The 16,589-nt window shown below is 45.8% G+C and overlaps 1 protein-coding gene across 1 annotated transcript in view; it reads left to right on the top strand.

The window, feature by feature from the left end:
* FAM135B (family with sequence similarity 135 member B) overlaps nt 1-16,589 on the top strand; it is a 160,774-nt gene that overhangs the window by 70,196 nt on the left and 73,989 nt on the right. The window contains exons 3-5 of the mRNA XM_024741259.1: nt 3,049-3,188; nt 10,576-10,646; nt 16,172-16,345. Coding sequence (XP_024597027.1) covers nt 3,049-3,188; nt 10,576-10,646; nt 16,172-16,345 — 385 coding nt within the window. The remainder of the gene's footprint in view (nt 1-3,048; nt 3,189-10,575; nt 10,647-16,171; nt 16,346-16,589) is intronic.

The raw sequence follows: 16,589 nt of genomic DNA, 5'->3' as shown, positions 1-16,589 counted from the left end.
TATATACCACATCTTCTTTATCCATTCCTCTGTCAGTGGACATTTAGGTTGTTTCTGTGACTTGGCTATTGTAAATAGTGAAGTAAGTCAGACAGGGAAACACAAATATATAATATCACTCATATGTGGAATCTATAAATGAAGTTATTTACAAAACAGAAACAGACTCACAGATTTCAAAAACTTGTGGTTACCAAAGGGGAAACAAAGGGGGGGATAAATTAGGAGCTTGGGATTAATTTACACACACTACTATATAGAGAGTGGATAGCCAGTGGGAACCTGCAGTACAGCACAAGGAACTCAAGGTTCTATAATAACCTATATGGGAAAAGAATCTGAAAAAGAAGGAATGTATATATAAATATGACTGAATCACTTTGCTATACGATGCTAACACAACATTGTCAATCAACCAGACTCCAATAACATTAAGAAAAAAAGTGTCAGAATATTTGAAGTAACACTTGGGATATACCAAGACATGTTCTTTTCACCAATGTAACATTACAAAAGGATAAAAAAAAAAAAGATGAGTTTGTTATTTCAACAACAACAACAACAAAACAGTCTAAAGAGAAAAGTGGCTTCTTACCCCACTGCTAGGAAGCGGCAGTCTCCCAAGGTGTGAGCAAGGTCTTTCAGAGTAGAGAGAGCAGGCACTGCCCTCACCTCTAGGTGTCCAGAACCTGGTGCATAAGAGGGTGAGGAGAACATGGTGTGAACGAGCGCCCTCTGTCTGCCAAGGAAGGTCCTGCAAATGAGCCAGTCAGAAAGTTCAGGAAGTGGCCTTGCTGAGGGGAAGAAAGGAAGCTTTCCTTCAGAATGTCAGGAAGAGAGCCAGGATAATGAGCAAGGTGTCCAAGTGTGGGCTGTCATTGTTGAAGAAGGGAGAATCCCAGTGGGAGCAAAGCAGGTAGGCGCTGTCCCAGTGATGTCCACAACCCCAGAGGGTGTCTTGTGATCAGTGAACCTTCCTTTGCAAGGAGGCACCTGTTTTGTGCCCTACTTACTAGTGATGAGAAAATACCACAGAAAGTCTCACGGGGCATCAGAAATGCCGTATCCTGGTCCTAATGAGGCACCTTGGGATGCCGCGATCTTCTGTAAATACTGCTGAGTCCTGTGATCTAGTTCGTCAATCTGCTCAAGGCCAGAGGAGCTCAGTCTCCCATAGATGTAGCTGGTGGAAATGTATTCAACAGAAAGTGCTACGACCTTTCTCGAAACACAATGAAAAAGTCATCCTACTGCATTTTGCATGCCTAGGACATGCTTGCTCTTCAGATCTTGATTTATTTTATCCTCTTCTGTCTACGCTGATCCCAGAAGGTCAGTGTGTGGAGATGCCCGTTTTTCACGTGGAAAGGCTGCCGTTACAAGGAGTGATGTCACTTGCCCAAGAAGGCAAGTGATTGAACTGTTTTTCTGGCTGCCCCTCCAGGTCCTAGACGGCTCCGTGTTGCTCTGACCTTCAGAGTATTTACCCCATCCACCCTCTGCCACGTCGTCGGTCTGGCTTATAGATCAACCAGGCCTTGACAGTGATAGAAAAAGGGCTGGTGCAGCAAATAAAAACAGAAGGGCATTTGCACGCAAGGATCGCTTCTGTTGAAAAGCCCCATCAATTTGAATCCAACAGGTCTCAGTAGGGCTGTGTCAGGCCAGAAATTTTATTTCCTTCATGATGAAGTGCAAATTGGAGCGTGAACATCTGCGCGGCCTTGGAGAGGCCTGGGATTTTACATTTCTTTTTCCCTACTCTGAAGCTACAATGCAGGTGTTAAGTGTCACTGTGCATGGGGAGGTGACAGTAACCCTTTGTCCCTGTTTCCAAGGGACTGTTCCAGCCAGCTGGGGACACTGCACAAGGCACTCAAACCGTTTTCCTTTGCTGGTTGGGCTTTTTTAAAAAACTTCTTGCTTCCCTTTGCAGTCACAGTGTTTCCGTTTTTCAGTAGAGCTTCATAGCATACCTGTCTTTTGCTAGGAAATGGGTGCATTTTATTCATTCACCCAAGACATCTTTTCTCAGTTGTTAAGTAGGTGGATGTGAGGATGAATCCACACAACGCCTCCTCACATAGCGACTGTCATGACACCTCCCTCCCCTTCTTTGAGGCTTGGTCTCTTCATCTGTGGTGAAAACTTACCCTAGCAATTTTCTGTGAGGATTAAGGAAAGAAACACATTTGCAAAGCACTTTGGAAGCTGTGAAATACCACTTGGCCATTATTATGAATGAGTTATCTTTGCTTTATATTATATAAATAGTACCATTATTTCTTTTAGAAGATTTCTATTTTTTTCCAACTCTGCAGTTTGTGTGTTAAGTGATTTGGAAGAATTCACCCATTTTCTCTTCATAGTAACCCTGGTCAGTGGATGCAGGAAGATCTCTTAACCTCCTTGAGTAGGTTTATCTTTTTGAAATTCAACTTAACTTTGAGACAATGTTTAGGGATTAAGGTACATTTAGAATGCACTGGAAGACATGGGATTGAGCAAGTTCCTTAAAAAACTGGATATCTAATGTAATTAGAATTAGCACATTTATCTAAAACTCAAGACAGAGCATCATATCCTACGTGCTGTGGGAACAACACTTTCAGGAGAGAGAGATTCTGTGGACGCTAGGATATCCTTGTAGAAGACCAATTTCTGTTTTTCTCTCTCTGCTTTTCTGCTCATTATTTTCAGGAGAGGGGGATTATGGAAGGCTTTATGAAGGAGGGGTTATGTGAGCAGGTAAAGAATTTAGCAGGTACTAATTTCCAGCCAAGGAACACTGCCCACTGCACGGCAAGTGATTTAGCCAAGATCCTATGACTTATAAAGGACTGAAGAAGGTTCTTTCTGAGATGCCATCCCGATTCAGTGACCATAAATCTTGTGTGATGGAATCGCATTCTTCTGTGGCTTTTGGTCTTTGGGAATTGGAATGCAGTTTGGGGCCATTGTTTTCCTTGAGCTGGACTGACCCCCAAGGAGGCCGCAGATCCAGGGCAGGATGGGAGTCATGAGCTGCTACCGGTTCTTGTTTTGCAGACAGCGGCAGCCTGCACTCAGCCTGTGTCCACGAGAGCACTGTGCACAGCCGAGTCTTTCAGATCTTATACAGGAACGAAGAGGTGCCCATCAACGATGCCGTGATCTTCCGAGCTCATTTGCTCTTAGATGGTGAAAGGGTAAGTCGTGGAATCTTCCACCAGCCACGAATGGCCGTTCCCTCCTGTGCCTTTTGTATCCAGTGCTAGGAGAGTGGGACGTGAAGGAGACGTTGTACATTTGCTCTGAAATCTGACAGATTGGGACTGGGGATTTCAGAGCATTCCTGCACTTCCTGATTTATTCCATTTTGTACTCATGCTTTCCTTCGTATACTTGCTTGTTTCATGTTCCAAGCGGGTCCCATTGACTGACTTGCTGACTGTCTTACTCATTCCTCCTTCGCCCATTTGCTTGTCTTTCTGGGCCTCTGTCAACAGGGCAATCGGCAGGTGTTTGCTGAGCATCTGCTTTGTGCAGGGCTTTGGGCGGGCCCTTGGATGATGGGCAAAGCTGAAGAAGGCAGCAGGGCTGATCCCTCAGACGATGGGTGCTCCATCAGAGAAACAGATATACAAACAGGCCCTGGTAGCTGAAATGCACTGTGCTGGCTGCACGTGCAGAAGAACAGGGGCACCAAGGTTGGAGACGAGCTCTGTGGGAGGACATCAACGGCTTCACAAAGGGGCTGGCTTTGAGTTGCTGGGACTGAGAGTCCATCAGACTAAGAAAGAAGAAGGGCATCCCGTACAGGGGGAAACAGCATGAGTCAAGGCCCAGAGGCCTTGGAGCAAGTTGATTGAACATTTCCTATTTATGAGATTAACATCTGATAGTAACCTGATATTAACATCAGATGTTTCAAAATTTATGGTTACTGGGGGGAAAGGGGAGGGAGGGACAAATTGGGATGTTAGGATTGACATATACACACTACTATATATTAGTTAGGTAACTAATAAGGACCTACTTGTATAGCACAGGGAACTCTAGTCAATACTCTGTAATGACCTATATGGGAAGAGAATCTAAAAAAGAGTGGCTATATGTATATGTATAACTGATTCACTTTGCTGTACACCTGAAACTAACACAACATTGTAAATCAACTATACTCCAAAAACATTCAAAAAATAAAAAAATCACTTGTACCTTTAAAAAAAATCAGATGTTTCAAAAGAATATCTGAAGTCTAAACCGTTTTTCTCACTCCCCCAGCCCCACCTCGAATACCCATTACCGCATGCCAGCTGGTCATTCCCTGCTAGAGTATCTTTAAAGATGTGGAAGTATACTCCTACTTTAGGAGAGCCTAATCAGAGATGTGTCCCCTATAGGCATCCCCTACAGGCATTATAGCATGCATAACGACTTCTGCTGGCCATCTAATACTCCTCTCATGTCCTATGGCTTTTTGTTTTTTTTAAAGTTTTGTATTCGGTTGACTTTTTAAAAAAATATGTTTATTTACTTATTTGGCTGAGCCAGGTCTTAGCTGCAGCATCCGGGATCTTAGTTGCCACGCACGGGATCTTTAGTTGCGGCATGCAGGATCTTTTAGTTGCGGCATGCGAGATCTAGTTCCCTGACCAGGGATCGAACCCAGGCCCCCTGCATTGGGAGCATGGAGTCTTAACCACTGGACCACCAGGGAAGTGCCTCCCATGGCTTTTTGTTCACATCTTTTATGCTTGAGGTAGTGACGAGTTCCCGTGTGGCTACACGTGAAAAGCTGTCACTGATTCTTCATTTATGAATGCATCCATTCATCAAAGATCTGTTGAGCACCTACTGTGGGCTAGAGATGAAAATCATGAACAAGAAGATACCCCTGGTGTCTGAGAGCTTACGTTTTAACATGAGATCAGTACATCACCATGCAATCAAATAAATACATCCTATATATTCTGTCGCTGAGCCTTCCCACTGCTTCTCGCTCAGCTCACTCATCCATGAGATACACTCACAAAGGTAATAAGAGCAGGAGTTTTCACCCCTGTTGGAGGTCCTGTGAAACTACAGCTGGGCCCAAAGTGGAAGAGAACTCATGGCAGGCTCACTGTGCGAGGCTTGATGCTGCCTCCTGATGGATACTCAGATTTCCAAGAGCTCAGCTTCAACACAACCTTCACACGAGATGGCGACTGCTTCCTGGAGGGGAAGTGGCAGACAGGAGAGCTCCCCGAGGAATGAGGAGGTGCTGAGGAGTCCTGCAGTGACTGACCTCGAGGTACCCAGCCATCAGCATTGGTTGCTTTCCCTGAGTTCCCCCCACACCTTCGTAAATCAACTCTTAATGAACTGAGTGCATCGTCTACTTCTTTACTGGACTCTGGTGGACACGGGTAGTTTAGGAAAAGACATTGGAGCTGGTTTTGAGGGTTAAGGGACTCCCAGTTGGGCTTCATGCACAAGCTCAGCTTGCCGGAATTCTACTAAGAGAAGGTCACTTGATTTCTCACGGGCCGTTGTCCTTTGGCACGTTGATCTCAAAGACCTTCCTGGGGAGAATGGTTGTGACTGGAGGCTGGGTTTGGACATTACTCAGATCTCTTGGTCATTATTCCATCTTAATTCCATCAGACTCTTCCTCCTGCCCCTAACGGTTTAAAGCTTTTCAAGGTTAATGTTTCCCAGCACTCAAGTTTAGCCTCACGCGAGTTTGCAACAGCCATAGTTCAGAGGTTGAACAGGCAGTGTGTTTGCCAGCATGGGTTGTAGTCTTGTACATATTTTGTACAAGACTTTGTTCATACGGTACATATTGTTTTCTTCTGCATATAAAATCACTTATGTCTACAAGCTAATAATTTATTATTGTGTTGGGGGTAATCCATATGGCAGCAAACAACGTTATCATTAATCATTACATCCAAATCAGTGACAATGAAAGTTAATTGGATAAGTTCATAAAAGGCGTATCTCTGGAATGCATGCATTAGCTCTAGTGAATACCTGTTTATGGCAGCCAAAACACCGTATAGCCAGCTGGCCAGAGCTCACGGTCTTGCATGTACGTAGCCATCAATGTGAGTGGCAGGCATATACAATGCCAACACATCGAGCGTACCGTTTCCTGTGCTATGGGAAGTGCAGACATGGAGAAGATTCAGCCCACACAGTTAGTGCCCAAGTAAATGTAAGAGATGACCATGGACAGAACTAATCACAGCTTAAGGCACAAATGTTTTCATAAAAGTTGCAAAGAATCAGGGAGTGTGGAGTAGGATAGGTATGTTATTTATATACACTTTGTGTAACACCCCCCCAGAAGATTTGGGAAGGCTGACAAAATACACAGAATAGTAAAAGGGTAAAAACAGCAATAGAGTGAGCCAAAGTAGAGGAAAAACACAAAAGGGAGCTCAAGCCTGAGTTCAATGTAACAGACCAGAATGCACACGCATAGTTCTGGACCTTTGCAGATGTTGGCCCACACATTCAGTGCTGAGCTTCCCAGCAGACAAGGCAGAGAAGATACAGTTATTAGCAACGAGATGCTTAATGTCCTGAAGAGGAAGAGGAACGTGTTACAGAAGATAATCTTTGTGGACAAGGTTGCATTTTTTTTTTTTTTTTTTTTTTTGCCATGGCTCACGGGCCCAGCCGCTCCACGGCGTGTGGGATCTTCCCGGACCGGGGCACGAACCCGCGTCCCCTGCATCGGCAGGCGGAGTCCTCTCAACCACTGCGCCACCAGAGAAGCCCAAGGTTGCATTTTTTAATTGAAGTATAATTGATTTACAATGTTGTGTTAATTTCTAGGGTACAGCAAAGTGATTCAGTTATATATATATATTCTTTTTCATACTCCTTACCATTATGATTTATTACAGGAGATTGAATATAGTTCCCTGGACTATACAGTAGGACCTTGTTGTTTATCTATTTTATATATAGTAGTTTGCATCTGCTAATCCCAAACTCTCAGTTTACCCCTCCTCCATCCCCTTCCCTTTTGGTAACTGTAAGTCTGTTTTCTATGTCTGTGAGTCTGTTTCTGTTTTATAAATAAATTCACTTGAGTCATATTTTAGATTCCACATGTAAGTGATATCTTACGGTGTTTGTCTTTCTCTGTCTGACTTACTTCACTTAGCATGATCGTCTCTAGATCCATCCATGTTGCTGCAAATGGCAATATTTCATTCTTTTCTATGGCTGAGTAACATTCCATTGTATATATGTACCACATCTTCTTTAGCCATTCACCTGTCGATGGACGTTTAGGTTGCTTCCATGTCTTGGCTATCATGAATAGTGCTGCTATGAACATTGGGGTGCATGTATCTTTTCGAATAAGAGTTTTCTCCGGATATATGCCAGGGAGTGGGATGGTTGCATTTTTACGGGCTCCAAAAAGAAAAGCATTTCTCAAGGTATGATTCCTAGATGCACCATGTCCTCGTCCCCTGGCAGTACTTTTTAAAAATGCAGATTCTTAAGCCCAGCCCAGCCCTAGCCCAGGCAGTCTGACCGCAAAGCCTGTGTTTGTGACCAGTATGCAGGCCTGGGGGTGGAGTTATTGGACGAAGGGGTCCTTTAGGTGGTCAGGCCCATAGTAAGTTGGAAATAACTATAATAACTAATATTTGTTGAGAATAGGCTTTGTTCACACACTGTGTTAAGCCCTTTATGTGCGCTTTCTTACATAGTCACACAATAGCAGTGATCTAAGGGGTAAGTGTAATCGTTTCACCCCCATTTTACAGATCAAAAAACAAACAAACGTAGAGAGGTTGATTGGCCCAAGGTCACACAGGTACTTAATAAATGGAGAGCCAAGCTTTGTACCCATGTAGCTTGACTTCCAAAACTGCTTTCTTATCTCCCCAGCTATGATGCAGCTCAGGAGAGAAGTTCATAAAGGAGGAGAAGATACAAGGGTTACTACTGTTATGAGCAGAGTTGAAATCAGCTAGCGTGAGACTGTACAACCCACAACTCAGATGAGACCTTGGGAAAAGGCTGAAGAAGTGAGGAACCCTTGACTGAACCTGGGCTTTGGAGCCCAGATTAAGCCTTGGAAGTGTCTTTCCTACAGCAAGTCTCAATTTCTTCATTTATAAGTGAGGCCAATATGTCTTAATTCACAGTTTTATCCACATTAAATAAGATAGTATATGACAGTGGTAGCTGTCCTGTGTAGTATCTGCTACACAGTAACTCCTCTGTAATCCTAGCTGCTGTTCTTATTTCCACTACTATGTGAACCTGATGCCCGATGCTAAAAAAGTCATCTACCTGGGAGGTTGAGGTTAGCTGATGTAAGCTATTATATATAGGATGGATAAAGAGCACAGGGAACTCTATTCGGTAACCTGTGATAAACCATGATGAAAAAGAAGATGAGAAAAGAATGTATATATATGTATAACTGAATCACTTTGCTGTACAGCAGAAATTAACACAACACAGTAAATCAACTATACTCCGATTTTTAAAAATCGCCCTTGAAAGGAAGCAATCCTTTTAACGAAAATAAGGTAGGGCAATGGAAGGGCATGCGTGCATGAGTGTGTGCGTGTGTGTGCGTGCACGTGTGAATGTGTGTGTTTGGAGGAAGGGGCAGGTAGCCAACAGCCAATGAAGAAAAATGAGTGGCTAGAGAAACCAGTGACTGCATTCTGGGGCATCTTGCAATTAAAGATTTATTGAGACATCAGTGAAGTCATAGCCAGGCTCCATCCAGCCACAGCTGATCTTGGGCCTGGATTTCTCTCCTTGTTCCAAAGAAATTGCAGCAAGTTTAAAACTGGAGCTTCCAGCGAATTTTTGTTAAGTAGGCAAATGCATGCTTGGAGGTGGTTAGGAGGACTTGCTCTGCCAGTCTTATTTCCCAGGAACTGGTGACAAGAGGCTGTGTTGCTTGGGTTGTGTGTATGAAGCCGGGTAAGTGATTATGCAAAACAAAGCTAGGAGAGGAAGTTATTCATAGCGCTTGGATTGAGCAAAATGTTAACTTTTAAATGCTTAAAAAATTTTTTTTAAACAAATTTTAAAACCCTGGGGAGCTAAAGATAAATTCCACCCATATGTCTCTGCCTGAGCTATGCTTCACCAGGAGCATGTTTCCAAAGAGGCCTTTGGGTAAGAGATTTCCATCCCTACAGAATGAGGATATTCTTGCAAAGAAATAAAAACCAAGGTGGGGGTGGAGAAGAGCTTTATTTATCCTTTAAGATACACGAATACTTTCCGTGGGCGGGACCTTGTCCCTGGAGCTGGGGATCCAGAATGGATTAAGACTAGTCTCTCCCATAATGATACCAGATTACGGGGGATATTGGGTAAGAAAATGGCCCGGGGGGATTTAGCCACAGTCAGATGGATTTTGTCAGAGAGTCCCCTGAGCCCGACCCAAGTGGAGCTTCTGAATGCCAGCCCAGCACGGCCAGATCCATGGATTGTTTTTTCAGAAGCTGGAAACCTGCAATGGGAATGTGAAATTGCCTGATTTTTAAATGTTTTCTGCTTGTTCAAAACATTGTAAAAAATACGATCAGGACTAAGCAAAAGGTGTCTGCAGCTAACATTTGTCTCTTGGGCTTATAACGCAAAAGTTGTAAAGCTGAGACAATTTTATAGGAAGTGTTGAATGCTGAGATAGGAAAAAAAACAGGGTTTTGTGGGTCACAGAGGAGAAGGGGTCCATCCCGCGTGGCTGTGGGGAGGAGATTACGCCCTGTCACAGGCGTGCAGTACTTATCTGGGTTTCCTGAGTAGGGACATCAGCTAGATCCGGTACTTAGCAAGTGACTCTCCTGGAGGTGGGGATGAGGTGTTAAGTTTGGGAAAAGAAGAGCCGTGGGTTACCATCTTTTAGATGTACCTGAGAAGCTGGCAGGTAGAACAAATAGATTCCCATGCTAATGAATGAAAACTGATTTTTTTTTTAAAAGCTAAGAATGGAAACAGTCATGGATAGGACATGAAATGCTAAAGTGTCTGAAAGCATAAATGGTTAGATGTAATGGATCTCAAGACAAAAGTGAAGGGTACGCTTTCGTGTAAAGCTGGGCTGCCTTGGGAACTGACGACTTTTCTGAGCATCAGCTTCCTCCTCTATGAACCTGAAGGATAGCGTCAGCCCCTTGAAGGTGCCAGCAGTAACACCACCCCCAACGTTTTCCCATCTCTAGCCAAGTGGGGTTTCCTCTCTGCAAATTCGCTGCTCCAACCTTTCCAAAGCAGGAGCCACAGAACACTTCACTCCTGCTTCAGAGGATTCCAGATCACATCTGTTCTGGAAATAAGGTGCTCAAAAGTCCTGCAATCTAGAAAACTCACTTAACATTTTTTTCCTGCAAATTGGCTTTCCCCCAAATTTGACATAAATCCCTTCCTTCTACTGTCCATGTAATACAGGCACCGCATTCACCTAGAATTCCACAGAACATGCATGGAAATTCTGCTTTACACATAAGTGACATTAATTTTGCTGTGAGCTCCTTCTTCTAAACTTTGGGAAACCCGCCGGCTACATGTTTCATTTGGACCAGTCCTTAAACTTTGTTTCTATTCTAGGTGGAAGAGGCACTAAGTGAAGTCGATTTCCAACTCAAGGTGGATTTGCACTTTACAGACAGTGAACAACAGTGAGTGTCCTTGGAATCCTTGAATCAGGATCGTAGAGTTTCCTTTGCCCAACACTTTTCCAGCCCTGAGGTATCCTGATGGCCATGACCTCAGGACATCCCTTAGAAACCCGGTTCTTGATCAGCTACAGGAACGAGGGCAAGGAATATCTATGTGGTCATTCAGAGCTGCATGTATTTTAGGCAGGTGGCTCAGAGGCTGCAGGCACAGAGAACTCCTGACTTCCTGCTCTATGAACTGGCACCTTCTTATACCCGAACCCGCCTCCGTACACTTGCAATGCAGTATTAATTAGCTCTTTAGATTAATGTCCATATGAGGCTGCACATCTCAAGGCCCCCTTCTGAATCAAAGGAGATCCTGCCGGGACCCTCATCTTTACACTGAATGTCTGCTATGATGTTTCAACTTTCTGAAAATTGAAAATCCATTGACGTACATTGAAAGTCCATCAGCTTCCTGCTTATCGGATTCAATAATTCTGTTCTTTCATGTCATGAATAGATAGTCCTTTTCTCAGGTACGAAAAAGTCCAGTCGAATGTATTACCAAAACTCCAAACTCTCATCCAATTCATAACTTCTTTTCATTGACACTGTGCCTTCGCTCCACTGCACCCCTGCTCCAGGTGTTCTCGGGGTAGGAAACTCCCGCTGCAGCAGCTGGGTATGGTGAGCAGCCTGATACAGCCTCCTGTCTTCCCCCTGGGGTGTGTGGGTCTTGCAGGGCCAGGCACAAGGAGGAGGGAGGAGATTGCAGGTGGGGCAGGGAGTCATACGTGATGGGTTCAGTTGCAAGCAGGGCTCTTAACGGGGTAGATGCTCGATCACCGCTTTCTCTGCTCCTGGGGTGTTCTTGTGTCTTCCGTGGAGCTATACCCGTTAGGCGGGCTCCCTCTCCCCCAGCCTCCGCTGTTCTTTGATATAATGATGCCTCCTATGGTTGCGTCATTCGCGCCTTGCAGGAAGCTCTTTCGGCAGATTCTTCTCCGAGGAATGCACATCTGGCTCTTGGATAATGGACACAAGCACTTTCGTCCTCATCTCACACTGGTGGGGACCCCCGCCCCAGTGCTGCTGACTCTTCTTTGGCCAATCCAGCCACCCTCAGCTTCTCTCCTGAGGGCCTTTGCAGGATAAGTCAGGCACCAGGGCCTGTGTTCCCCCAGGGGACACAGAGCACGCTCACGTGAAGACTCCCCTCATTAAGCTTAAGGTGAAAATGGAGGCCCTTCTTTTCCATCTGTTCTATTAGCAGAATCTCAGCACAGTCTGACCACTTTGGGGAAATTAATCCTCACTTCTGATCTCTACAGCCTCTTCAGCAAATGCTTCACCTTCTCCAGTGGAGAATGGGAGACTAGGTGGCCAAGGGGCTAGTGCTGGCGGAATGGTTGCCCGACCCCTTCAAATTTCAGAGTCACTGTTAACGCTTTGGCTCCCTTCCCAAGGACTGTCCCATCCCCAAGATGTGTCTGATTATTATGGAAGTTTTCATAACACGGGGCATTGAATCAGAGGGCCTCTGAACCACAGATGGACCACTACTAAAATGTCAGAAACCTGACTGTGTCTGCGCTTTGAGAATAGACATCTGCTGATGTGTATGTACTGTAGATGGTCACGCCTCATCTCTGGGCTGGCCAGAGGCTCTGTCCAAGGTCCTGCCGCTGCATCTGGGCTCAACATCACAGATCCCTCACTCTTGGGGTCTTTATCTGGACCCCAAGCCCCTCTGGACACCTGCTTCTCTCATCACTTCTGCTTACCTCTTGGTGGGATGGTGGATGCTTGAGAAATCTTATCTCCCTCACACCATCTCCAGGACTTATTGTCCTAGCACCATATTGAACTCAGAAGCCCCATAAGAGGCTGACCTTCTTTCTAAGCTATAAACTCAGAAATGAAGTCCTCGTCTCTATTGCTCTCATATTCCCTCTCAACTATTTAGGGTTTCTGTCATTCACTCATTTTATTAATTTTATTAACACCCCCTGCCCTATCTTCCTGTGCCCCTTCATTCAGGAGTATTCATCCATAGCTCCCTGGTAGACGTTTCCATTTGATCACAGAACCCTGCCATTGATCCCAAACCCAGCCTGGAAGTCACTCCCTACCCAGCTCTCCAGGCAGCGTCAATGATAAGTTATGGTGGACACAATAGATGTGACCTTCTTACCATCAAAACAGTAGTTAATGGAGAGGCTGTGTACAGGAGATTGGCCCATACAAAGTGTATGGAGTTTCAGCAACAGGCTCTGTGCTCATTGACTGTGAGACACTGGGTGCATCCCTGCCCTTTTCTAAATCTCAGTAGCCTCATTTATAAAATGGGCATCATTATAGATTCTGTACTTCATAGGTCTGTTATGAAGATTAAGAGAAGTGATACCTAAGCCAGGCCAAGGGCACGGATCAATGTCTTCTTCCTCTTTGTGGCTTCCTAGATGCAGGTGGGGCCGGTTTCCATGTGTCACTTCCTCCCTATAGTACAAAGCACTTGACAACAATCAGAGCAGAGTGTTTCATGGAGTGTGCGGTTAGCTAACAGGAACAGGAAGCCAGAGGCTGGGGAAGAATTGAAAATGCCATATTTTTTCATTTTCATAAGTTGGGTTTAAGGGTGACAAGACATCTGTAGCACATCCTGGGGATAGACTTTTGGCTTTGAAACATGACCCAGGCAGTCAGCTTCTTTGTAACCATTTAGGCTTGAACAGGATCAAAATAGAGAAGCATGGCATCTAATGTCAGGGGCAGAAGGGCTCTTGATGTCCATCCCGTCCAGTGGTTCGCAATGTGGGTGGGACAGTTCTGTCCCCCAGGGAATTTTGGCCATTTCTGGGGACACTTTAAATTGTTACAAGGGGGGTGGGTGGGTGCTACTGGTTTCTAGTGAGTAGAGTCCAGGGATGCTGCTAAACATCCCACAATGCACAGGACTGCATCCTGGCTCCCCAGCAAAGCATTATTCAGTGCCCAATATCAATATCACTGAGGGTGAGAAACAGTGCTCTAGTCTAACCTCACATTTGAACCTGCTACTCTGCAAAGACCCATGAACATGTGCTTGCACAGACAGGAACTCACGTCTCCCCATTATATCCCATTCTGTCCCTGGACACTTCTGCTTATCAAGAAATTCCTCTTTACTTCAAGGGACAAGTCGTCCTTCTGTGCCTTCCTTCAGTTGCCCTCAAGTTCAGTCCTTGTGACCACGCATCAAAATTCTCAGTCTGGGGGCTTCCCTGGTGGCGCAGTGGTTGAGAGTCTGCCTGCTGATGCAGGGGACACGGGTTCGTGCCCCGGTCCGGGAGGATCCCACATGCCGCAGAGCGGCTGGGCCCGTGAGCCATGGCCGCTGAGCCTGCATGTCCGGAGCCTGTGCTCCGCAATGGGAGAGGCCACAACAGTGAGAGGCCCGCATACTGAAAAAAAAAAAAAAAATTCTCAGTCTGGATCGCAGTTCAGGTACACAAGTCATCTCTTTAAGTCATCTCTTCCCCTTCAGTTGAACACCAGGGCTCTTTCTCTGTGTTTTGCATTTTTTCTTTGTTTGATTTTTTTTTGCTGGTTTTAGTTCCTTTATAAGAGCCCAGGCATTTTCCTCTCAGTGCTATCCATTTTCTCTCTATGTTTTTTTTTTTCTAAATTGAGACCTCCCCCTCCCCCAGAACTGAGTTGTTTTTTTTTTTTAAAAACATCTTTATTGGAGTATAATTGCTTTACAATGGTGGGTTGGTTTTCTGCTGTATAACAAAGTGAATCAGCCATACATATACACATATCCCCATATCCCCTCCCTCTTGCGTCTCCCTCCCACCCTCCCTATCCCACCCCTCTAGGTGGTCACAGAACACCGAGCTGATCTCCCTGTGCTATGTGGCTGCTTCCCACTAGCTCTCTAGTTTACATTTGGTATTTTATCTCCATTAACTAGCTCTATTCATTTCAGGGCACAAAAGAGCTATCACCTCCCTCATTCTGAATTCTTTACTCCTATTAAAGTGGCTTAAATTCTTGTTAACATTTTTGACATCTTTGCTACCCTGACCTGTGTTTCACCCCCTGTTGTTCAAGCCCTAAGGATAGTCCTATGATTTGCAGCAGCCTGTGTCTGAATGGATTCAAAGTGATTATGTGCAGTAGTTTAGAACGGACTGTGGAGTCAGACAGACCTGGGCCCAGCTTTTAGGTTTGGCCTTGTGACTTTGAACAAATCAGTTAACTCGCGTTGGCTTTACCTCCTCATCAATAAACGGAATAACGTCAGTGGGTACCTCACGTGATTGTCATGTGCATTAAGGGAAAAGACGCCATGCTCGGTTCACAGTAAGGCCGCAGTAAACAGTTGTCAGAATGATAGTGAATATGAATGTTAATGACTTCCTGAGACTCAGGAGAGGACACTCTGTGCCCCCTCCCATCAGGCTTCTTCCTGGTAAGAGAGGAGGTCATCATTTGTGGGCTACTTTGGTGTCACACTGGGCTCCGCTGATTTAGTTAACTCTTTTACCTGGCATTCATTTGCACCCAAGCTCTAAGCGACAAGGATTTCCAGAAAGCGAAGCCCATTGGGTGGGGTCTTGGGAGTTTGCTCCCCTCACTCTTTTCTCTCCGTGTCTCTTTTCCTCCTCCGTGGAGGAAGAAGAAGCTTCTCATCTGGACATCCTCTGAGCTCTCTGCTCTGCTCACAGAAGATGCTCCATCCAGGTTTCCCAAGGGGTCTGGTTCAGAGACACCCAGAGAGCCTGAGTGACTGGTGTGCAGAGGAGGAGATGAGCCCTGGATGGCTTTTATTTAGAGGAAGATCAGCCCCATTTTTACAACCAAAGACTCTGTTAGGCTCTGCTTACCAGCTGGCTTATCTCTTGGGAATCAGACACATACCAGGTACAAAACGCTAGAGAGAAGGTAGGGGAGTCCTTGATGAAGTTGACCAGACTCTTTATTATTCTTTGGGGGTCATTCATTTATTCATTCAGTCACATATCCCTTTTAATAAGGAAATATTTGACCGACTTCTACAATATGCCAGATTCTAAGCTTGGTGTTAGGGATACAAAAATGAAGTAGTCACAGTTCTTGCCCTTAAGAGGTAGGAGTCTAGTAGAAAACACAGAGGTACAAAGGAAGTGCTATGCTGGGCATCTGTGGGGGAAATACAAGAGCAAGCAGGGACTGGGGGTCTGGGAGGGCTTCCCCATTGAGCCTGGAAAAGTGTCTGGGCATCTTTCCATCCCTGACAGATGAGCTCCGTGTGGGTAATAGCAGAGTGTGAGCCCCAGCCCTGCTGCATAGCAGCTGTGTGATGTCCCATGAGTTCTCTTCCCTCTCTGAGCCTCGGTTGCTTCATTTGCCCATCACGGGGAAAACGGTTTCTACCTAGCAGAGTATTTGCAGGACTTGGATAAGCCGATGCAGGCACAGTGCTTGTCCGTGGGCGAGGTTGCCTTGTGGACCCACCTGGCTGGCAGCAGGGACAACCTGCCACCACTCATGTGAGTCACTCGCTTGCCTTCCAGGCTGCGGGACATGGCCGGGGTCCCCGTGATCAGCAGCCGTGCTCTGGGCCTGCACTTCCACCCCCGGAGAGGCCTGCATCACCAGGTCCCCATCATGTTCGACTATTTCCACCTGTCGGTGATCTCGGTGACCATCCATGCTGCCCTGGTGGCCCTGCAACAGCCCCTGATCAGGTATGAGGTTGTGAGCCCTGCTGTTACGGGGAGGCGGAGGGGCGCGCTTTGGGTTTCTTGTTACACTTGAGTCTCCCGTGTGGCTGAGATGCTGAGAGTTGGCCAGGAGAGATCAGCTCAGGCCAGAGGAGCTTCCCCCAGGCTGCAGGTTTAGGCTCTGAGCCCTCACTGCAGGGCAGGGGAGAGATGAGCAGGGATGTTGGAGTGGGTGCCCCTGGAGTCAGGAGGACACCAGCAGGGAACC

Source organism: Neophocaena asiaeorientalis, unplaced genomic scaffold, assembly GCF_003031525.2.
Source record: "Neophocaena asiaeorientalis asiaeorientalis breed wild unplaced genomic scaffold, Neophocaena_asiaeorientalis_V1.1 scaffold177, whole genome shotgun sequence".
In the NCBI taxonomy this organism is placed as follows: Eukaryota; Metazoa; Chordata; class Mammalia; order Artiodactyla; family Phocoenidae; genus Neophocaena; species Neophocaena asiaeorientalis.
This window is presented reverse-complemented; position numbering and strand designations above follow the sequence as displayed.